The 24,328-nt window shown below is 39.6% G+C and overlaps 1 protein-coding gene across 3 annotated transcripts; it reads right to left on the reverse strand.

Annotated features, from left to right (window-relative positions):
• Window positions 1-835: 835 nt before the first annotated feature.
• LOC108704231 lies at window positions 836-17,856 on the reverse strand. Of its 3 annotated transcripts, none has more exons than XM_041579159.1 (4): window positions 17,753-17,856; window positions 5,070-5,274; window positions 2,752-2,833; window positions 836-2,252 (listed from the first exon to the last, which is right to left on the reverse strand). In XM_041579159.1, exons 3-4 carry the CDS (start codon window positions 2,773-2,775, stop codon window positions 1,623-1,625), a joined length of 654 nt encoding a protein of 217 aa, XP_041435093.1. In that variant the 5' UTR covers window positions 2,776-2,833; window positions 5,070-5,274; window positions 17,753-17,856; the 3' UTR covers window positions 836-1,622. The 3 variants fall into 3 exon arrangements, with proteins under 3 accessions (XP_041435093.1, XP_041435092.1, XP_018096180.1); XM_041579158.1 differs by lacking the exon at window positions 17,753-17,856 and adding an exon at window positions 8,578-8,678; XM_018240691.2 differs by lacking the exons at window positions 5,070-5,274; window positions 17,753-17,856 and adding an exon at window positions 3,572-4,035.
• Between the last annotated feature and the right edge of the window lie 6,472 nt (window positions 17,857-24,328).

Below are 24,328 nucleotides of genomic sequence, written 5' to 3' on the forward strand. Positions count from 1 at the left end.
AATCAGGATCTCATTGGACTATGAGGCCGGACGTCTGTCCCTTTATGAGCTGAGTGAGCCAATCAGACACTTACACACCTTCACTGAGCCCCTCCATGTGACATTCTATGTTATTCTATGTTATGGGGTGAGTGTAAGTGGCCGAGGATCATTAGTCTCATACTCAGCCCATTGGTGCGGTGGGACATGAAAGGCTTGTGCTACTGGATAGAAGATTTGCTGCTTAGGACTGAGACAATAACAATAAATGTTCCCTATCTGCATGTGTCGCCTTTATTTCAGCCCCCCCCCCCAGTGATTAAATCAGTTACTTAATACCCAGGGCTGAGTTTACTTTTTTATCCATGTGGCACTGGGAATCCCCCTGGGCTGGTGCAGTTTATATACAAGAGTTTGAGTTTTACTAATACTAATACACTGCCCACAACTTGATGATATTATTATTATTGTTATTAAAGAGTGCAAATATAATAGACTGATCAACTGTAGAGAGAAGACAGTCTCTCCCATGTATTGAGCCCCCCAACATTCTATGTCAGGTCCTATTGTCACCTTCTGTGACTGCTCTGGAGTTGCACCCTTAGGTGATCCCTGCCAAGACTGGTCTTCCCTGATGGGCCCTAGAATTTTCTACTGAAGACCAACAGGGAGAACCTGAACCTGGTACAGTTTGATCCAAAATGGGGCACAGACAAGATTTAAACAGAGTCATAGTCAAAGCAGGCAATGGGTCAGGGCAGGTAGCACTGGGCTGGTACAGTAAGTACAGTATATAATATACATTTCTAGCAGGATTTACTTCTCCTTTAATTTCTAATAAGGAGGGAGAGAAATATTAAAGTGAAAGAGGAATATTTTATTGAGTTTATATGTGAGGAGAGTATCTCAGAGGCTCCTGAGGTTCATTACAATATTAATACACAGTTATACTAATTATATAATAATCACATTATAGTAGGAAACAGCCATTGGTTAATACAGACATTAGGGTTACATGTATAAGAAGCAAATACAGTCAGTTAGCATTGAATATAGAATGGGGGGCCTCATAGTAATCAGAGGGATCCTCCCTGAGCCTCTTTATCTCTCCCACACATTCCTGTTCCTGATCAGGTTCCTCCCTACAAGTGCGTCACAACTCGCAGCCCACGGCTCATTGTCTATTGAAGCAAAAACACAATTGTTGTGTAACACACATGGCAATAACAATACAGTGTTTTGGGGCCACAGGAGCCAACTGAACAAAATAAAACTGGTAACTTGGGCAGAGAATATAGGGTGACCCCCCGGTAAAGGCTTTAGGGCATCCCATAATGCTTTGGGCTGGAAAAGAAGAATTAAAGCACCTGGTGACTATAAAGACAAAGGATATGTATGATCTATAGCAATAGCAGTCCATAAAGTAAAGTACTGGTGGCATGGGGACCAGTGAGAGATGGGCTTATCTGAGCAGAGGTCCATCAGTCTCAGGCAGAGGATTGTCCTTTTTACACAAGGTCAAAGTTCTATGAAGCTCCAGTTGCCCCAATCCAACTATATTGTATGTGGGTGACTGTGCCAATGACGAGGGATATTTTTGCCTTTGATAAGTGACCCCCAGAATTTGTTATAAGGGGCCTGTTCTATGGAAATTCAAGTTTACAGCCAAGGAGAGAAACACTTGATCTCGGTCCAACTTTAAAGCCAGTGCCTAAGAACTGCACCTCAAACCCATCCTCTCCCACCTCCAACCCTGTATCTACCCCTAGGGCCAGGGTGGCATTGAGAGGGCCCACAGAGGCAGAAACACTAGCCACCTCCGCTCTGGCCATTGCACTTGCTCCAGTAGCACTGACTTCCACTCCAGCCGAGACATTCGGGCCCTTGGCTTCAAAATCACACACCCCACATTCTGCACTGACCCTCCCCAGCCCAGCTCCAACCATGGCTCCAGCCTTAGGGATCCGCTTCCCGGGGGAATTCTCCCCTCTGTGTTCATAGTAACCGGCCTCCACATAGGGACCAGTAGCAGAAAAATTGAGCGGCCTATCAAACTTGTCAATCATATTAACAGTACTGGACAGACCTACAGACACGCCGGCTAGTTGGACGCTTGGTCTTCTGGTCACTTCCCATCCCCCCTGAGCTTCACTTCGAATTCGTCCAATGGTGTTTTTTACTTTATCTCCATCCAGTATTAGTCTCATTTTCTTATTCTTGTATATCACATGTTCAAAGGTGTCTTCTTCCTCCTCCTCTGAGCTGTCATCATCCTGATAAATCACAAGCACAAGACATGGTTAATTGGGGGGACCCGTTTGTGCCCACACACAAGCCTGGCATTTTATAAAGTTGCCCAGTGGTGCAAGGGGTGGGGGTGCAAACATAAGTCCACCATTAAGATATGAGACATGCTACTCAGCACTCAGTGTTGGACTGGGCTGTCTGGGTCTGCGACCTGGGGGCCCCCACCTCAGTTGCCAGCTGCAGCTCCATCATGTCCCCCATGGCCCCCCACACACACAGGACCGCACTTCTTCCTTGCAGTACTAATGTCCCAGTGGGGGTAGTGGGCCTGGGTCAACAGGGCCATGAGGCCAATGAGGTCCCACTGGCCCAGTCGGTACTAAATACCAACCTGCACTAATGAAAGCCAACATGGCACTGCACACTCATATTAAAGACATTCAGGCAGAAGCCCCCCACTTATGAGCCCTTTTAACATGTACAGAGGGAAACACAAGGCTGATATGGAACAGACAGAAATCTCACCTGTGAGCACAATTGCCGTTTCATAGTTGGCAGTTAGTGAGACTCTCTGATCAGCGGTGGGAACCTCAGTGCCAGGCTGGTTCTGCCAAAACAAACATACGTCAAAGCTGAAAGTGTCCCAGGGGCTGCACTAAACACAGTGGGAATATAGAGTCAGGCTTATACTCAAGTCTCCATAGAGAGGAACCAGCAAGCGTGGAGCATAGCGACTTCAGTTGGTTTCTTTCATATTAATTTTAACAATCCATTCATAAAATAACCAACTGCCTTAATATACAGGTAAGTCAAGTCTGTAAACTGCAGCAAGACATTTTACAAGTTTAAATTTCAGGATTTTTCTTTACTGAACTACAACTCTTAATGGCTGTTAATTCCCTGCCATGTACCCAACGTGCAGCCAACTGTACCCCCAGATCCACTGGTTTAATAGGACAGATACCCCCATAATTCACTGCCATGTACCCAACGTGCAGCCAACTGTACCCCCAGATCCACTGGTTTAATAGGACAGATACCCCCTGTGATAGGGTCAATTTCGTTTTTTGGGTTAATGTGTTAAGTTTGGTGGCCACTAAACGGTGTAAATAGCATGTGTATCATTTATGTAAATACTTTGTTTAGGTATAAACTAGTTTTGGGATAACAAACTGAGACCTACATTGTGTGAAGCCTGTAGTTCAGCTGTGCTGACAGTATATGTAAATGGTGCTGAAACAATTGTATATTGAAAGCCATGTTTGTTACATGTTACTACACAAGAAAGTGTTACTTTTCTATAGAATAGTGCAATTGAATGTACAAAGTCTCATGAAGCTCTTACCTAGAGTTCCCAGAGAAGCCACTGCCTAAAGGGGTGGGGAGCCTCTCTTAATGAATATTTATAGGGGAGACGTGTCTGGAAGCCATAAATAGCTGCAGCCTGAAATCATTAGGAGTCTGTGTTAAGCTTTTGTGAGAGGTTGTTCTGGAGCTCAGGTGTTTGTAGGGTTACTGCTGAGCCCCTGCTGGTGAACGTGATACTGTGTCTTTGCACACATTGATTTCTGCATTTGTAGCACAAATTTTTCCGAAACGAAAATCTGCCTGGCAACTGAACTTACATGCTCCCAGTGACACCCCCATAATTCACTGCCATGTACCCAACCTACTGCCAACTGTACCCCCAGATCCACTGGTTTAATAGCACAGATACCCCCATAAATTCCCTGCCATGTAGCCAACTTTCAGCAAACTGTACCCCCAGATCCATTGGCTTAATAGCACAGATACCCTCATAAATTCACTGTCATGTACCCAAGCTACTGTCAACTGTGCCCCCAGATCCGCTGGTTTAATAGCATAGATACCCCCATAAACTCACTGCCATGTACCCAACGTGCAGCCAACTGTACCCCCAGTTCCGATGGATTAATAGCACAGATACCCCCATATATTCACTGTCATGTACCCAACCTACTGCCAACTGTACCCCAGATCCACTGGTTTAATAGCAAAGATACCCCCATAAATTCACTGCCATGTACCCAACCTACTGCCAACTGTACCCTAGATCCACTGGTTTAATAGCAAAGATACCCCCATAAATTCACTGCCATGTACCCAACCAACTGACAACTGTACCCCAGATCCACTGGTTTAATAGCATAGATACCCCCATAAATTCCCTGCCATGTAGCCAACGTTCCACCAACTGTACCCCCAGATCCATTGGCTTAATAGCACAGATACCCTCATAAATTCACTGTCATGTACCCAAGCTACTGCCAACTGTACCCCCAGATCCATTGGCTTAATAGCACAGATACCCTCATAAATTCACTGTCATGTACCCAAGCTACTGCCAACTGTACCCCCAGATCCGCTGGTTTAATAGCATAGATACCCCCATAAACTCACTGCCATGTACCCAACGTGCAGCCAACTGTACCCCCAGTTCCGATGGATTAATAGCACAGATACCCCCATATATTCACTGTCATGTACCCAACCTACTGCCAACTGTACCCCAGATCCACTGGTTTAATAGCATAGATACCCCCATAAATTACCTGCCATGTACCCAACGTGCAGCCAACTGTACCCCCAGATCCTTTGGATTAATAGCACAGATACCCCCATATATTCCCTGCCATGTACCCAACCTACTGCCAACTGTACCCCCAGATCCACTGGTTTAATAGCAATAATTAATAAAGGGGTTGTGCCCTGTGGATACACAGGGAGAGACCCCCAGGCTGATAATAATAAGTAGCTATTATATTACAGAGATAAAGCAGGAATGTGAGGTTAGAAGGAGAAGAGAAGAAGAGGAGACTGACCTGCTGGGGGGGAGTGTGACGAGACTGAGGATCAGGAGCTGTGGGACCTTATCATACAGTTGAGCTCAGGTCCTGCTTATATAGAATTCCCCATAGAAATAATGTCCTTATTGGGAGAAGTAGCAGTGGGTGGGGGTGGATCATTGGTCTTTCCCAGTCGCTTTCACTTTCCTACTGGTTTCACTTCTGGGAAACGTTTGTCTTTCTGGAAGTAGAAAAAAGCAGCTGAAACTAAAAGTAACAGACCCCCATGTGCTGGGAATATACATATATAAGTACAGTAAGTGCATTATTTGTCAGTTCAGTTCATCTCTGCACAAGGAGAGAGAGAGAACCAGTCATTTTTTTTTACAGTAACTGTACCAACAACTTGCCTGTACTTGTTACTGTGTTATATAATTATATATATATATGTTATATTGTGTTATATAGATTATATAGTGGATAATGTACCCCCTACTGTAAATGATAAGGATATTAGAAGTCACTGAGGAGTTGTTCTGTGACCATATAAAGGCACAAGGCTGCAGGCTGAGTTATACAGGGAACTCTGAGTATCACTCATGTATTATAAGGGATAATGTACCCCCCTACTGTAAATGATAGGATATTAGAAGTCACTGAGGGCTTGTTCTGTGACCATATAAAGGCACAAGGCTGCAGGCTGAGTTATACAGGGAACTCTGAGTATCACTCATGTATTATAAGGGATAATGTACCCCCTACTGTAAATGATAAGGATATTAGAAGTCACTGAGGGGTTGTTCTGTGACCATATAAAGGCACAAGGCTGCAGGCTGAGTTATACAGGGAACTCTGAGTATCACTCATGTATTATAAGGGATAATGTACCCCCTACTGTAAATGATAAGGATATTAGAAGTCACTGAGGGTTTGTTCTGTGACCATATAAAGGCACAAGGCTGCAGGCTGAGTTATACAGGGAACTCTGAGTATCACTCATGTATTATAAGGGATAATGTACCCCCTACTGTAAATGATAAGGATATTAGAAGTCACTGAGGGCTTGTTCTGTGACCATATAAAGGCACAAGGCTGCAGGCTGAGTTATACAGGGAACTCTGAGTATCACTCATGTATTATAAGGGATAATGTACCCCCTACTGTAAATGATAAGGATATTAGAAGTCACTGAGGGCTTGTTCTGTGACCATATAAAGGCACAAGGCTGCAGGCTGAGTTATACAGGGAACTCTGAGTATCACTCATGTATTATAAGGGATAATGTACCCCCTACTGTAAATGATAAGGATATTAGAAGTCACTGAGGGGTTGTTCTGTGGCCATATAAAGGCACAAGGCTGCAGGCTGAGTTATACAGGGAACTCTGAGTATCACTCATGTATTATAAGGGATAATGTACCCCCTACTGTAAATGATAAGGATATTAGAAGTCACTGAGGGGTTGTTCTGTGACCATATAAAGGCACAAGGCTGCAGGCTGAGTTATACAGGGAACTCTGAGTATCACTCATGTATTATAAGGGATAATGTACCCCTACTGTAAATGATAAGGATATTAGAAGTCACTGAGGGGTTGTTCTGTGACCATATAAAGGCACAAGGCTGCAGGCTGAGTTATACAGGGAACTCTGAGTATCACTCATGTATTATAAGGGATAATGTACCCCCTACTGTAAATGATAAGGATATTAGAAGTCACTGAGGGGTTGTTCTGTGACCATATAAAGGCACAAGGCTGCAGGCTGAGTTATACAGGGAACTCTGAGTATCTCTCATGTATTATAAGGGATAATGTACCCCCTACTGTAAATGATTAGGATATTAGAAGTCACTGAGGGGTCTGTGACCATATAAAGGCACAAGGCTGCAGGCTGAGTTATACAGGGAACTCTCAGTATCACTCATGTATTATAAGGGATAATGTACCCCCTACTGTAAATGATAAGGATATTAGAAGTCACTGAGGGGTTGTTCTGTGACCATATAAAGGCACAAGGCTGCAGGCTGAGTTATACAGGGAACTCTGAGTATCCTTCATGTATTATAAGGGATAATGTACCCCCTACTGTAAATGATAAGGATATTAGAAGTCACTGAGGGGTTGTTCTGTGACCATATAAAGGCACAAGGCTGCAGGCTGAGTTATACAGGGAACTCTGAGTATCACTCATGTATTATAAGGGATAATGTACCCCCTACTGTAAATGATAAGGATATTAGAAGTCACTGAGGGCTTGTTCTGTGACCATATAAAGGCACAAGGCTGCAGGCTGAGTTATACAGGGAACTCTGAGTATCACTCATGTATTATAAGGGATAATGTACCCCCTACTGTAAATGATAAGGATATTAGAAGTCACTGAGGGCTTGTTCTGTGACCATATAAAGGCACAAGGCTGCAGGCTGAGTTATACAGGGAACTCTGAGTATCACTCATGTATTATAAGGGATAATGTACCCCCTACTGTAAATGATAAGGATATTAGAAGTCACTGAGGGGTTGTTCTGTGGCCATATAAAGGCACAAGGCTGCAGGCTGAGTTATACAGGGAACTCTGAGTATCACTCATGTATTATAAGGGATAATGTACCCCCTACTGTAAATGATAAGGATATTAGAAGTCACTGAGGGGTTGTTCTGTGACCATATAAAGGCACAAGGCTGCAGGCTGAGTTATACAGGGAACTCTGAGTATCACTCATGTATTATAAGGGATAATGTACCCCTACTGTAAATGATAAGGATATTAGAAGTCACTGAGGGGTTGTTCTGTGACCATATAAAGGCACAAGGCTGCAGGCTGAGTTATACAGGGAACTCTGAGTATCACTCATGTATTATAAGGGATAATGTACCCCCTACTGTAAATGATAAGGATATTAGAAGTCACTGAGGGGTTGTTCTGTGACCATATAAAGGCACAAGGCTGCAGGCTGAGTTATACAGGGAACTCTGAGTATCTCTCATGTATTATAAGGGATAATGTACCCCCTACTGTAAATGATTAGGATATTAGAAGTCACTGAGGGGTCTGTGACCATATAAAGGCACAAGGCTGCAGGCTGAGTTATACAGGGAACTCTGAGTATCACTCATGTATTATAAGGGATAATGTACCCCCTACTGTAAATGATAAGGATATTAGAAGTCACTGAGGGGTTGTTCTGTGACCATATAAAGACACAAGGCTGCAGGCTGAGTTATACAGGGAACTCTGAGTATCACTCATGTATTATAAGGGATAATGTACCCCCTACTGTAAATGATAAGGATATTAGAAGTCACTGAGGGGTTGTTCTGTGACCATATAAAGGCACAAGGCTGCAGGCTGAGTTATAGAGGTCACATAACTCTGAGGTGCTAATAATATCTGTATAAATGACAGTAGGGGGTTAATTATTCATTATAATCTACAGTTTCTGAGTTTAGTTTTAAGTTCCTGTCTTTTTACAATGCGATACTTTTTTGTACTGTTGTCCCTCCTTGTTGATTTTCTTTCTTTCCCTGCAGCCCTTTTATTACCTGTATTACTTTTGCTTCTTCACATTCTTTTGCAGGAGTCTGGTCTGTGTCAAGGGAAGGAGGGGGCAGTAAACTTGACATGGTGGATGGGAGGGGGAGGGAGATTTCAGATGGTGGATGGGAACGAGAGTTGAAATGGTGGATGGGAGGGGGAGGGAGACTTGTGAATGGGACAGTGGATGGGAGGGGGAGCGAGTGGAATCCTGGGAGGACAGAGAGACACCAGGGAGGCGACTGCAGGAGAAGTGAGATGTGAGCGAAAGAAAAGCTGATATATGGGAGGGACAGGAGCAGGCGGAGCGTATTTCGGTTGTGGGAGATAAGTAAATGTGGCGCTTGAAAGCTAAACTGGCAAAAAACATGGGTAGAGGAGAGAGGAGCAGCCTCAAGTGCTGTCTCTTTAAGCTTATAAACGGCGCGTTCTGATGTCAGAACACGCCGTTTATAAGGATATCATTTACAGTCTGGTCCCATAGGGAAATGACCAGACTGTAGATTATATATATATAATACACAAAAGCCATGAACATCCTCTAAAATATATCCTTATAAACGGTGAGTTCTGATGTCATTTCTGTCACATGACTCACTTAAATCTGTGTATTATAATAAATAACGTACCCCCAGTTGCAAAATATGAGGATATAAGAAGTTACCTCGGAGTTCCATGACCTGTATAAAAACAGTAACTTATAATATCCTTATATTTTACAAGAGGGGGTACTTTATTCACTATATATATATATATATAATACACAAAAGCCATGAATATCCTGTAAATTATATCCTTATAAACAGTGAGTTCTGATGTCATCAGTTATAAACTGTGAGTTCTGATGTCATTTCTGTCACATGACTCACTGAAACACGTGTATTATAATAAATAAAGTGCCCCCAATTGCAAAATATGAGGATATTAGAAGTTACCTCGGAGTTCCATGACCTGTATAAAAACACTCTGCCTTCGGCCTCGTACTTTTATATGGTCATGAAACTCCTCGGTAACTTATAATATCCTTATATTTTACTAGAGGGAGTACTTTATTCACTATAAAGTCAAGACGCACGCACGTCGAGATGTGCGCGCATAAAGGAGCGTGCTTAGCTGAGTAGCGCCATCAGAGGAGGAAGATGAACTAGCTCTTTTTTTCTGCTGAGAATACGGCAAAATGAATTAAGAAAGCAAAGGCTACTATGGATATTGCTGATGAGAAAGATCCTCTGTCTTCTTCTTCTTCAGCTAAAAGATCAAAATCTTTCCCTGTTCATCTGGTCATGAAGGAACTTATAGAAAGAGAGTGGAAAAATCCTGAGAGAGCTCCATCTATTACAAAGAGACATAAGTTATTGTTTCCTATCCAAGAAGAGGAGCTGGAGAACTGGGAATCTCCACCAAAAGTGGATATTGCGGTAGCAAGGCTATCAAAGAAAACTGTCATTCCAGTGGAAGATGGGTCTGGTCTAAAAGACCCTATGGATCGGAAAGTTTAAAGTTTGCTTAAACTCTATTATACAGCAGCTTCTTGTAAGCCAGCTTTAGCAGCCTCAGGTGTAGCTCGCTCCTTGAGATTTTGGCAAAGACAGCTCCATGAAGACAAAAGTAATAAAGTTCCTAGAGAGGAATTACTTGAATCACTATCAAAAATTTCTACAGCAGTGGATTTTCTGTGTGATGCTTCTACTGAAGGGATAAAATTAGCAGCCAAAGCTATGGCATTATCAACTACAGCCAGACGGGCTCTATGGCTGAGAACATGGCCAGCAGATGCCACTTCAAAGAATAGCCTCTGTGCTATGGCTTTTGAGCCAGGCCATCTTTTTGGGTCAGAGCTAGACAAACTTCTATAGTCACTGTCAGGAGCCAAAGGTAAACGTTTGCCTCAAAAGAACTTGAATAGAAGAAAGAAAAACTATTTTTTTTGGAATAGACGCTCCTCACCGAGAAGAGATTCTTTACAGAGGAATAGAAAGAAAACAGAAGTTAGTTCTTTTCGTCCCTTCAGAGACAGAGTCAACAAAGGAGAGAATAAGTCTGCAGGGCAGAAAAAGAAAACATCCTTCTGATGCCAGAAGTTGCCTTCCTGTGGGAATAAGATTGAAGGCTTTTTATCAAGAATGGGAAGAAAGAATTTCAGATGTTTGGATCCTAAGGTTGATACAAGGATACAAAGTAGTATTTCTTTGTTTTCCTCCACAAAGAATTCTCATAACCCCCATTACATCGCCAATAAAACAAAAAGCTTTAGAGAAGGTGATAGCAGAATTCCTCTCCGCCAAGGTTCTCGAGCCAGTGCCTCCATCCCAAAATTTTCAAGGCACCTACTCAAGGGTTTTTTTGGTACCAAAACCAAATGGAAGTTTCCGAACAATAATAGATTTGAGGTTTGTAGACCAGTTCATCAGGAAGTTGGCATTCCCTATGGAAAATATCAGATCGACTATAAAGGTCTTAGATCATGGAGACTATATGGCTTCTTTAGACCTCAAAGACGCCTACCTTCATGTACCATTTTTCAAGGACCACAGAAGATTCCTTCGAATAGCTCTGTACATGGGAGGAGAGCTTCATCATTTTCAATTCCGAGTCCTGCCTTTCGGTATTAACAATGGCTCCCCGGGTGTTCACCAAAATTGTAGCAACAATAGCAGCTGTATTGAGAGAAGAAGGGATTACAATAATCCCCTATCTGGACGATTGGCTTGTCACAGCAATATCAGCGTCACTGCTTCGGAAAGATTTGGACATAGTGATTGCCTTTCTTCAAAAGCTAGGTTGGATAATAAGCTGGGAGAAATCATCATTACTTCCATCCAGGGTGATAAACTTCCTGGGGATGGAAATCAATTCATCCAAGATGAAAGTTTATTTACCAGCAGAGAAAGTTCTCAGGCTCAAGCAATCAGTGCAACAGATCATTGCCAGACCTCATTCTTCTCTCAGAGAATTGATGAGGGTGCTAGGTCTGATGACAGCAACTATAGATGCTGAACCATCAGCGAAATTTCACATGAGGCCTCTTCAAGCGGAGGTTCTCCTCAGATGGGATCGCCAGCTTTCCTCCTTGGAGAAAAAGATTTTTCTCGGCAGAGAGACAAGATACCGGCTTCAGTGGTGGCTTCAAGATCACAATCTTACACAGGGATTGTCCTTCTAGCAAATGAATTGGTTGATTCTGACAACAGATGCTTCCCAATCAGGATGGGGGGCCCATCTGAACCAATTAACAGCGTAAGGTGTCTGGAGTCCAATGGAAAGGACTATATCCTCAAACTTCAGGGAAATGAGGGCAGTTTTCAATGCAATCTTGGCGTTAGAACGGCATCTGAGAGGAAGACATCTGAAAATCATGTCAGACAATTCCACCACGGTGGCTTATATAAACAAGCAAGAGGGACCAGAGCTCCCTTACTGAGCAAGGAGATATGGAAGATCATGGAGTGGGCAGAGAACAATGTGCCCAGTATTATGGCAGTGCACATAAGGGGAGAGAACAACATGTTGGCAGATGATCTAAGCAGGAATGCATTCAGACCGGGGGAGTGGTCTCTGAATCAAGAAAGATTCTTGAAAATTACGAAACGTTGGGGACTTCCAGTGACAATAAAATAATGATATTGACAATAGAATAATGAGAACACCCTATTCCATGACGGGTAATGGCTGGTATTTAGGACTATTAATATAAATGAAAGATCAAGACCCCTCGTCCTGGTAGTTACAAAGGCCAGACCTAAGGCAGATAAGGGGGGAAGGGAAGGCTAATGATAGGGGTCTCAGGTAATAATCATACAATAACATCAAGAGCAAAGGTGAAGACTCTGCAGACAGAAGTGAAACAACAGTGAGATACACAAGTGTTACTTCAGAACTACAAACACCCATCCTGTCTCACCTAGAATGTAACAGGTATTGCAATATTTACTATAGTAAGCTGACATGCCTTCTACTATAGAAGGACGACATTTGACCATGTATGGTATTTCCCTGTGCCCTTTGCTCTTATGGTAAATACTCAGTAAAAAGGAATAAAAGGAATAAAAGGTTGTTGTAAGAGGAGAGTCTTTGGGAAGTTCTCCTGTCACACTTTAGTACAACACTGTGGTGGGATTGTGACAACTTCCTAAACAAAACTCTTGTCTTGTTATTCTTTGTCTAATAAATGACCTCACTTATTTAAATAGCCTTTTATCTGAGTTTTGCTTTATATAAACGAGGTCTGGTTAATAAAAACACATAAAAAAATAAAAAACCCTACTGAAACAAACAACATTACACCAGACCAGCGATTTGGGATCACCGATTGCACATTTTCCCTCAGTTTGTATTCCTTTTATTTCGTCTGCTAAATCAACAGTTTTGGGTCCTGCAGAAAGGTCCATAATAGAAACTTCACCTTCTGTAGCAGATCCTAAAGATACTACGTTCTCAGATGATTTAGATATAACAAAAGGATCTCAGGACGAACCAACATTTACAGAGGATCACGAGTATATAAAGCAGCAAAAGTTCATAGTCTATGAACAACAGCTTGATGTGCTGTTAAATCTGGTTCATTGTCAGCACAGGTCGAATCCTCTCTGTACTGCTCCAATTATTAAAATAAAAAAGTTTAATGAGAGAAGTATGTTAAAAATTTAACTTTCTTGTCTTAATGGACATAACTCTCTGCACTGGAATTTTCAGCCTATTTCAGGTGAAATACCAATTGGAAACGTTGCTTTGGGTAACAGTATTATCCTGGTCGGATACACCTACCAAAGGATGAAAGAATTTTTCCATTTGATGAACATTCAATTTTTTTCCCACACAACTTTCTACAAATACGAAAATCATTTCATTTTCAATGAATGTCCTATTGACATTCAATGAAAAAAAGAACGTGATAGTAACAAGAAAGAATTGGAAGGTCAATCAGTTGTATTAGCTGCTGACGGGCAGTTTGATAGCCCAGGTCACTGCGCAAAGTATTGTACCTACTCGATGGTGGACCTAATGTCAAACAAATTGTCAATTTCAAAATAAATCAGCAAAACCCAGAAAAATCTTGTGATATGGAAACCCTGTCCCTCAATTCTTGTTTGGAAAGTCTTAAATGAGAAGGAAAGCTACGGGGGCAGTTTATTGCCAATAGATTAGCTGCAATAGTGTAAGCTAGAATGCTATATTTATTCTGTAGAATGTTTTACCATACCTGAGTAAAAAGCTCTAGAAACTCTCTGTTTGTTTAGAATAGGAGCTGCAGTATTAATGCGGTGTGACATCACTTCCTGCCTCAGTCTCTCCCTGCTCTGGGCTCAGATTACAGCAGAGAAGGGAGGGGGTGGGGAAGAGGAGCAAACTGAGCATGCTCACGCCCAGGGCAATGAGGTTTAAGCTCAAGGCAGGAAGTCTGATACAGAAGCCCATGAGTACACTATAGAAGGAAAGAAATGCAGTGTTTCTTTTAACAGAGGACTCAGAGCAGCATTACTTTGGGGGTTTACTGGTATATTTAGATGGACCTTTCTGATAAGGCTTACTTAGTTTTAACCTTTCCTTCTCCTTTAAAGAAGAAAAACTTGATGTGAAAATTGTGGTGACAGATAGACACAGTGGAACAAGAAAACTTATGCAAACCAAGTTTGATGGTGTTGATCATCAATTCGACGTGTGGCAACTGTGCAAAAGCATTCGTAAAAAAACTAATTGCAGCATCAAAAAAGAAAAACTGCAAAGACATTACCAATTGGATTTCACCAATAATAAACCACCTGTGGTGGTCTGCACAAACTTGTCAACAAAATGAAGATATTCTTATGGACAAGTGGAAATCACATAGCGGATAAACACAGATTTCCTTCACTTGTACATTACAAAAAATGGCAGCATAAAAGGTTTACAGCAGCTCTAAGAAAGGACTGTAAATGGATTGGGTTTTTTTTTCGCAATTACCACAGCAACATTTTTAAAGCACGCCCCTTTCTGTGGCCACACCCCCTAATTACCATGTTTATTTTTAAAAAATGTGGCAGGTTATGAAAGTTTCAAAATAATTCTCCTTATCTAAACTGTGTTTTTGTGTCTCAAAATTGTTACAAAAAAATTTATCTTATCTGCACCTGTTAGTTCTGGGCTCTCTGCTAAAAGCCAATGAGTGAGAAACTTTGTTTCTTTTTCTGGCTGTTCAGTGCAGAGAAAAGAGGGACTTTCCAGTACAAATGAGGGACTGCGGGTTGAGCTGTCAAAAGAGGGACTGTCCCTCAGAAAAAGGGACAGTTGGGAGGTATGTAAATAAGCAGAAAAAGAAACATGTTATACATTGACATTTTACAAATTAGAATTTCAAAAGTTTTCTACTTCTAGTAAATCTAGTATCTGTAATTTATGGAATGTTGAAAAAAAATTTCTGACCATGTTATTTGAAATAAAACAAACACATTTCCTAAAGAAATTTTTTTTTTATTATCTTGTCTTTCAATAAGAACTGTTTCAGACAAAATAATTTGCACAGATTTTAACTATATATGTTGACAATTTTGGGCACAATATAACAGATATGATTTAGAAAAATCGCTGTAAATAAAATTAAATAACAATTTTCCAAGTAACTGTCAACATTACTTTTCAGATGGTCTTAATTTACATAGCACAACTGTTAAAGAAGAAATTAAATAACACACAGGAGAGTAACCCCTATTTTTCCATTCAGACTCGTAGGCCATATCCTCAGCAAAATAGTCTGACGGAAATAAGAAATCAACATCATTTCCTTGGGGGTCTGGAAATGTTCCTTGAAATTCACCTGAACAACACATGAGAGAATTGGTTTCCTCCGAAAAACCGAAAAAAATGTATATCCAAACAATAAAAGCTCAGTATGCAAGCTTACGTAGTGACATACAGGGAAGAAAAAACAATACATTCGAATGAAACAATATATGTATAGAGCAGACACGGCTGATAAACAATGGTTTTTATACATTTATTTTTTTTTAAATATTATTTAAAAAATTGATGTTTGGAAATTGAACCTTAAAAAAATTTGGTTTCAAAAATACTTTCAGTTACACATTACTTATACATTTTCAGTGCTATTCAAGTAATTGAAACTGAAAGCAGCATTTGTTTAAGTTATGGTTGTTACATTTATTTAAACAATATTGCTAAAGTGCGAGTTCCATAGCATCAAGTACAGGGCTGTTAACCAGCTGTCATATATTACATTGTACCAACAGTTTTAGCCACCAGTGCAGAGAACAGCAAGGGACAAACAATGCTTTCAATAGCAATATTTACTAATAATGTACACTCATTGAAATCATGTAATTCTACGGAAGAGCACTGGGGCCAGCAAAAAAAAATAATTATGGTGAATTATGACTTTTAAAAGTCATAATTATGACTTTAAATCTCATAATTATGACTTTTAAACTCATAATTATGTCTTTAAATCTCATAATTATGACTTTTATTCTCATAATTATGACTTTAAAAAGTCGAAATTATGACTTTTAATCTCATAATTATGACTTTTAAACTCATAATTATGACTTTAAAAAGTCAAAATTATGACTTTTATTCTCATAATTATGACTTTAAAAAGTCGAAATTATGACTTTTATTCTCATAATTATGACTTTTAAACTCATAATTATGACTTTAAAAAGTTGAAATTATGTCTTTTAATCTCATAATTATGACTTTTAAATCTCATCATTATGACTTTTAAATCTCATAATTATGACTTTTAAATCTCATCATTATGACTTTAAATCTCATAATTATGACTTTTGCAGTCCTGCTTGCAGCCAAATGCCCTGCCTGTAATGTCCTGTGTAGATGAAAGCTCAGCTGCATCCGTAGCTGCAAGCAGGACTGCAAAAGTCATAATTATGAGATTTAAAGTCATAATGATGAGATTTAAAAGTCATAATTATGAGATTTAAAAGTCATAATGATGAGATTTAAAAGTCATAATTATGAGATTAAAAGACATAATTTCAACTTTTTAAAGTCATAATTATGAGATTTAAAGTCATAATGATGAGATTTAAAAGTCATAATTATGAGATTTAAAGTCATAATGATGAGATTTAAAAGTCATAATTATGAGATTTAAAAGTCATAATGATGAGATTTAAAAGTCATAATTATGAGATTCAAAAGACATAATTTCAACTTTTTAAAGTCATAAATTATGAGATTTAAAGTCATAATGATGGAGATTTAAAAGTCAATAATTATGAATTTAAAGTCATAATGATGAGATTTAAAAGTCATAATTATGAGATTTAAAAGTCATAATTATGAGATTAAAAGACATAATTTCAACTTTTTAAAGTCATAATTATGAGATTTAAAGTCATAATGATGAGATTTAAAAGTCATAATTATGAGATTTAAAAGTCATAATGATGAGATTTAAAAGTCATAATTATGAGATTAAAAGACATAATTTCAACTTTTTAAAGTCATAATTATGAGATTTAAAGTCATAATGATGAGATTTAAAAGTCATAATTATGAGATTTAAAGTCATAATGATGAGATTTAAAAGTCATAATTATGAGATTTAAAAGTCATAATTATGAGATTAAAAGACATAATTTCAACTTTTTAAAGTCATAATTATGAGATTTAAAGTCATAATTATGAGATTTAAAAGTCATAATTATGAGATTTAAAGTCATAATGATGAGATTTAAAAGTCATAATTATGAGATTAAAAGACATAATTTCAACTTTTTAAAGTCATAATTATGAGATTTAAAGTCATAATTATGAGATTTAAAAGTCATAATTATGAGATTTAAAGTCATGATTTCGATTTTTTAAAGTCATAATTATGAGTTAAAAGTCATAATTATGAGATTAAAAGTCATAATTTTGACTTTTTAAAGTCATAATTATAAGTTTAAAAGTCATAATTATGAGATTAAAAGTCATAATTTCGACTTTTTAAAGTCATAATTCACCATAATTTTTTTTTTTTGCTGGCCCCAGTGCTCTTCCGTATAATTCAATTTAATTTGAATCGTGGTTTATTTTATTAATGAACTTTGAATTTTGTGGCTTACTTCCCACACCAGTCAGTTGAACTGAAGAAGCTGCTCGGATGAGGAGTGAAACGTCTTCATTCAGATAGTCCAGTTGTTTTTAGATTGACCTATACTAGATACTTAGGTGCAATATTACCTCATGTAATCAGCCCGTCACGGTTGGTTGGTAATTGTCCTGTTGAACATGAGATAATTCCAATCCTGCCGTTTGAAATGTATGTATTCGTTCTGGAACTGACTGTTATCTGTGATCTGGTATCTGATGATACATTTCTGTGACGTCATAACTACACAGGCTTTCTATTCCTGTATTCATTGCTGCACACATCCCACAATGGCACCAATCACTGTGAACCCACGGCTGTCTTCACTATTTTCATCTTCTTCTTCAGAGGCTTCTTCTTCTGTAGATGACTCATCAGGTTCTAAGTTGTCTATGTACTTTCTTTTTTTACTTTTAGATGGATTTAATGGAAAGCAATCCGACGCTTGAATCACTACTGTGCGGTTCCTCGTGTTTGTTTATTATACTATGTTACTGTTACTATTATCATGAGATATTTTCATGTGATAAAAGCACACAGAGTGTTTTCAGCTGATTTTTTTATGCAGGCTTGCAAAAATATATACAGCAGCACAGCAGATTTATATGAACTTAAAGGAGAAGGAAAGCTACGGAGGCATTTTATTTCCAATAGATTAGCTGCAATAGTGCAAGCTAGAATGCTATATTTATTCTGTAGAATGTTTTACCATACCTGAGTAAAAAGCTCTAGAAACTCTCGGTTTGTTTAGAATAGGAGCTGCAGTATTAACATGGTGTGACATCACTTCCTGCCTGAGTCTCTCCCTGCTCTGGGCTCAGATTACAGTAGAGAAGGGAGGGGGCGGGGGAAGAGGAGCAAACTGAGCATGCTCACGCCCAGGGCAATGAGGTTTAAGCTGAAGGCAGGAAGTCTGATACAGAAGCCCATGAGTACACAATAGAAGGAAAGAAATGCAGTGTTTCTTTTGATAGGGGACTCAGAGCAACATTACTTTGGGGGTTTACTGGTATATTTAGATGGACCTTTCTGATAAGGCTTACTTAGTTTTAACCTTTCCTTCTCCTTTAAAAGTAGAGATTCTTCTTGAGTTACATAGTTACGTAGTTACGTAGTTACGTAGTTACGTAGTTACGTAGTTAAATCGAATTAAAAAAAATACAAAGTCCATCAATTTTAACCGCTCCAAATGAAAACCCAGCATCCATATAAACTTTGGCATATGAAAATAAGAAAGTTTCTAATTAAAATCAATTAAACATTCTGTTCTGTTTCTGGTATAATCAAGTTTATCGTCACTATACCTCTATCAGCATCTTTTTCTCTTTATTCTCTCCTTATTCAGATGTTGGGTGACAGACAGTTATATCCAATAGATCTTATAGACGGGCTTCCCTTCCAAGCGGAAGTATTAGAGCTCACTAAAAAAAATGATTCCAGTAAAAACAAAATAACTGCCTTTTGCTCAAGTCCTGCATGTAGAGAGACGTGGGGGCAAATTCACTAAGCGCCGAACGCTAGCGTTACTTCGCTAGCGTTTGGCATTTTCGTTACTGCTAACGAACGCTGGCGTAGATTCGCTAGTGTTACTTCGCAACCTTACGCCTGGTGAATTTTCGCTATGGACGTAACTACGCAAATTCACTAACTTGCGCAGTGTACTGAACGCTACCTTTTACGCTAGACTTCCTTCGCCACCTCAGACCTGGCGAAGCGCAATAGAGTAGATAGGGATTGTTTCAAAAAAAGTCAACATTTTTTCTAAGTCCCAAAAAACGCTGGCGTGTTTTCTATATTATGGGTGATAGGCTGAAAAAGACCAAAAATTTTTTTGGGGCTCCCCTCCTTCCCCCCTACATTTCCTGACTCATGGCAACTTACCTAGACAGTGGGCACATGTGTAGGGCAAAATAAACATTTTTATTTGATGTTTTGAAGGTTTTCTAGGCATTTGTAGTGCTGATACGTATTCCTCCATTGAAATTTGAATTTGGCGCCGTATGCAAATTAACCATCGCTAGCGCAACTTCGCTTCGCTTAGTGAATCAATGCTAGCGCAACTTCGCAACCTTACGCTACCCCTGAGCGCAACTTCGGATTTTAGTGAATTTGCGGAGCCCTGGCGAAACTACGCCTGGCGAAGTGCGGCGAAGTGAGGCGAAGTTACGGCTGGCGCAACTACGAATCTTAGTGAATTTACCCCATGATGTCTGGTGATTTTAATATAGTGAGCTCTAATACCACAACCATAAAAATCATGATATAATCCCTTTAAAGCTAAGAGAAATGTCGGGGAATGCAAAATGTATCTCATTAGCGACTTCAGTAGGGGCAGGGCCCTTCTGTGGATTTTGATTTGTGCAAATTTGAGCGTGAAAATGATACACAAGGTATAGTGAAAGTTGGGGGATGCCTAGGTGTCTCCCATTGTCAACCCCCCTTATTTTATTTAGTGCAGACATTTTCATTCAAGGAATATGCTGTATGTCTATGTAATGGACAGTTTCCATTCCACACTGATTGTATGTGAGGATATACAGCACTGTAAAATATTACTAAACACTCCTAAAAGGTGTGTAAACAGAAATTGCCATTTGAAAGCACTTTTTACACTGCTTAGAAATAACAATATAAATATTAATGAAATTAAAAAAATTAGAATGCTTAGAGGATATGAGTAACAGGGAACAGTGAAAACACTTGATATTATACATAAACTGTCCAGGTGGAAGAAGAGGGAGTAGCTTCTTCAGTCACATTGACTTATGCCTTTTAAAAATAAAATTGATTACATTTAATTTAAATAATTAAAATAAATTAATTAGTTTATATAAATTAAATTGACATTGTATTTTTTTATTCCACATTTTTTTTTATTTAAAAATGTATTGCTGCAACATAAACAAAGAAGATGCACAATGAATTCCATAATTGTGTTGCTCTCATGTGTTTTGCTGTTAAAATATATAGATGATTAACTCATGATTAATACGATTAATTAATTCATAGTTGTCATGATTTAAATACAGTAATCAATTGATTTCAGATAATGTAATAAGGAGAACCCAGGTAAGACCAATGAGAATATAAATAAATGACGACTTCATGAATAATAAGATTAATTAATTCATTGTGGTTTTAATTTATTGTAGTCATCATGAAACCATGTAAAATAAGTAAATTAATGTATTACCAGAAGAAAGCTAAAAATAATTTATTGCGAATCAAATTACATTGAATAAAAGCATCTACAGGCATTAAAAATCATTACTTGGTACCTCAAAATGTAGTGGTTAAAAAACGTTAGTTTTTGTAACACTTCCAGCTATTGTCACGGAGTTGTGGCTCCTTGTCTGCAGTAGTAATGCGCGAATAACGTCAGCAGGGTCACGAAGGCGGCGCATGCGCATTGATGACGGAGCACAGGGCAGAAGAGAATAGGGATGTAGCGAACTGCCGAGTATGTGTTCGCGAACGCCGTTCGCGAACACCGGCAAAAAATGCGAACAGTTCGCGAACAGTTCGTGAACTTCGAACATCCTAAAATCGTTCGATTCGAACGATCGAATGATTTCATTCAATCCAATGGCTTCGATCGTTCGATTCGAACGAAAATCCTTCGATTTTAGCGATCGAATGGTCGAACGATTTTGACGCGAACGTCGCGCGACGTTCGCGAACTTGCGGCGGACGCGAACAGTCAAAGTTCGCGCGAACTAGTTCGCCGGCGAACCGTTCGCTACATCCCTAGAAGAGAAGCTCAAATTTGAAAATGGCAGCACTAAACTGATATAACGGGCGAAACTTCCAAGTGCTTGTGCACAGATTGAGCGCGGATTTAAGCGTTTTTACTGCGGTGTTTCAGGAGTGGGCCGGATGGAGAACAAAGTGAAGGTAGTTTCAGTTTTTGGCTTTCCTTCTCCTTTAAGACTGGAAGAAAAAGATATTGACTTATATGAACTAAATCTGGTTTTAACAAAAAACAACACATACCCAGGGGCTTCAGGGTTAGGAACATCCCTACAATTGGCCGGAACAATATTGGATTCTGTAATAGGGGGTGTCAGCTGTTGAACACATGTTCTTTGGATCTGATGAGGAGGTATCTAACGGTGTACATCCACAAAAACCCCATACCTCTCAATGTCTTAAACATTTAAAAAAAAAAAAATATGGCCACACCCCCTAATTACCATGTCCATTTTACAAAATTTGGCAGATTATAAAAGTCTGAACACATTTCTGGGAGTTTTTTTCTAGAGTCAGTGCAGGGGACCAAAGAGAAAGTCTGGACTTTTCAGTAAGAAACCCGGGACTGTGGGCTGAGCTGTCAAAATCGGGACTGTCCCGCAGAAAACAGGACAGTTGGCAAGTTTGAAACCCCTACGAACCTTGTGATGTGAATGTGACGCCGGGGCAGTGACATCTCAGAGACCAGGCTGTGCCCTTGTGTAGCAAATAAACAACAATCTTTTTACACTACGGTTACAATACGGTTTTGATCCAGTCCCTTGGCTGAAAGTTTACACAGTTCAACACTGCGATGTAAATAAATGGTGTAGTCTCACCAGTGGCCACAGGGGGCAGCAGCAGCAAGCAGTTCTACACACAAGCCCATGTGCAGGAAGCCCAGTTATAGACCCACTCAACACGATGGGCCAGGCAAGGTGGGCACGAGAATATACGGCTCCCAGGCTGGGCACAGTCACTGACCTTCAGACTCCCAAAGCCAAACATGCCTCCCAGTCTTTTCACTTACAGCTTCAACTTCAACAACTTCCTTTTACTTTCTTAAAGGAACAGTAACACCAGAAAATGAAAGTCTTTAAAAGTAATGAAAATATAACGTAGTGTTGTGCTGCACTGATCCAACTGGTGTGTTTGTTATAGAAACTCTACTATAATATAAACAAGCTGCTGTGTAGCCATGGGGGCAGCCATTCAAGCACAGGATACACAGTAGATAACAGATAAGTACTACTATAGTTTATATAAACAAGCTGCTGTGTAGCCATGGGGGCAGTCATTCAAGCACAGGATACACAGTAGATAACAGATACGCACTACTATAGTTTATATAAACAAGCTGCTGTGTAGCCATGGGGGCAGCCATTCAAGCACAGGATACACAGTAGATAACAGATAAGTACTACTATAGTTTATATAAACAAGCTGCTGTGTAGCCATGGGGGCAGCCATTCAAGCACAGGATACACAGTAGATAACAGATAAGTACTACTATAGTTTATATAAACTAGCTGCAGTGTAGCCTTGGGGGCAGCCATTCAAGCACAGGATACACAGTAGATAACAGATAAGTACTACTATAGTTTATATAAACAAGCTGCTGTGTAGCCATGGGGGCAGCCATTCAAGCACAGGATACACAGTAGATAACAGATAAGTACTACTATAGTTTATATAAACAAGCTGCTGTGTAGCCATGGGGGCAGCCATTCAAGCACAGGACACACAGTAGATAACAGATAAGTACTACTATAGTTTATATAAACAAGCTGCTGTGTAGCCATGGGGGCAGCCATTCAAGCACAGGATACACAGTAGATAACAGATAAGTACTACTATAGTTTATATAAACAAGCTGCTGTGTAGCCATGGGCAGCCATTTAAGCACAGGATACACAGTAGATAACAGATAAGTACTACTATAGTTTATATAAACAAGCTGCTGTGTAGCCATGGGGGCAGCCATTCAAGCACAGGATACACAGTAGATAACAGATAAGTACTACTATAGTTTATATAAACAAACTGCTGTGTAGCCATGGGGGCAGTCATTCAAGCACAGGATACACAGTAGATAACAGATACGCACTACTATAGTTTATATAAACAAGCTGCTGTGTAGCCATGGGGGCAGCCATTCAAGCACAGGATACACAGTAGATAACAGATAAGTACTACTATAGTTTATATAAACAAGCTGCTGTGTAGCCATGGGGGCAGCCATTCAAGCACAGGATACACAGTAGATAACAGATAAGTACTACTATAGTTTATATAAACTAGCTGCAGTGTAGCCTTGGGGGCAGCCATTCAAGCACAGGATACACAGTAGATAACAGATAAGTACTACTATAGTTTATATAAACAAGCTGCTGTGTAGCCATGGGGGCAGCCATTCAAGCACAGGATACACAGTAGATAACAGATAAGTACTACTATAGTTTATATAAACAAGCTGCTGTGTAGCCATGGGGGCAGCCATTCAAGCACAGGACACACAGTAGATAACAGATAAGTACTACTATAGTTTATATAAACAAGCTGCTGTGTAGCCATGGGGGCAGCCATTCAAGCACAGGACACACAGTAGATAACAGATAAGTACTACTATAGTTTATATAAACAAGCTGCTGTGTAGCCATGGGGGCAGCCATTCAAGCACAGGATACACAGTAGATAACAGATAAGTACTACTATAGTTTATATAAACAAGCTGCTGTGTAGCCATGGGGGCAGCCATTCAAGCACAGGATACACAGTAGATAACAGATAAGTACTACTATAGTTTATATAAACAAGCTGCTGTGTAGCCATGGGGGCAGCCATTCAAGCACAGGATACACAGTACAGATGAAGCCACTTGGATTTGTGAGTTAAATGCGTCATGACTCAGGGTTAATTAAAGAAACTGTGTTATCTAA

This window comes from Xenopus laevis, chromosome 9_10S (assembly GCF_017654675.1).
Source record: "Xenopus laevis strain J_2021 chromosome 9_10S, Xenopus_laevis_v10.1, whole genome shotgun sequence".
NCBI classification, from domain to species: Eukaryota; Metazoa; Chordata; class Amphibia; order Anura; family Pipidae; genus Xenopus; species Xenopus laevis.

Coding starts and splice junctions, on each gene's coding strand:
- LOC108704231 (XM_041579159.1), bottom strand. CDS start 2,775: ATGAAACGGCAATTGTGCTCACAG. Junction 2,253..2,751: donor AACGGCAATTGTGCTCACAG/GTGAGATTTCTG, acceptor GTGATTTATCAG/GATGATGACAGCTCAGAGGA.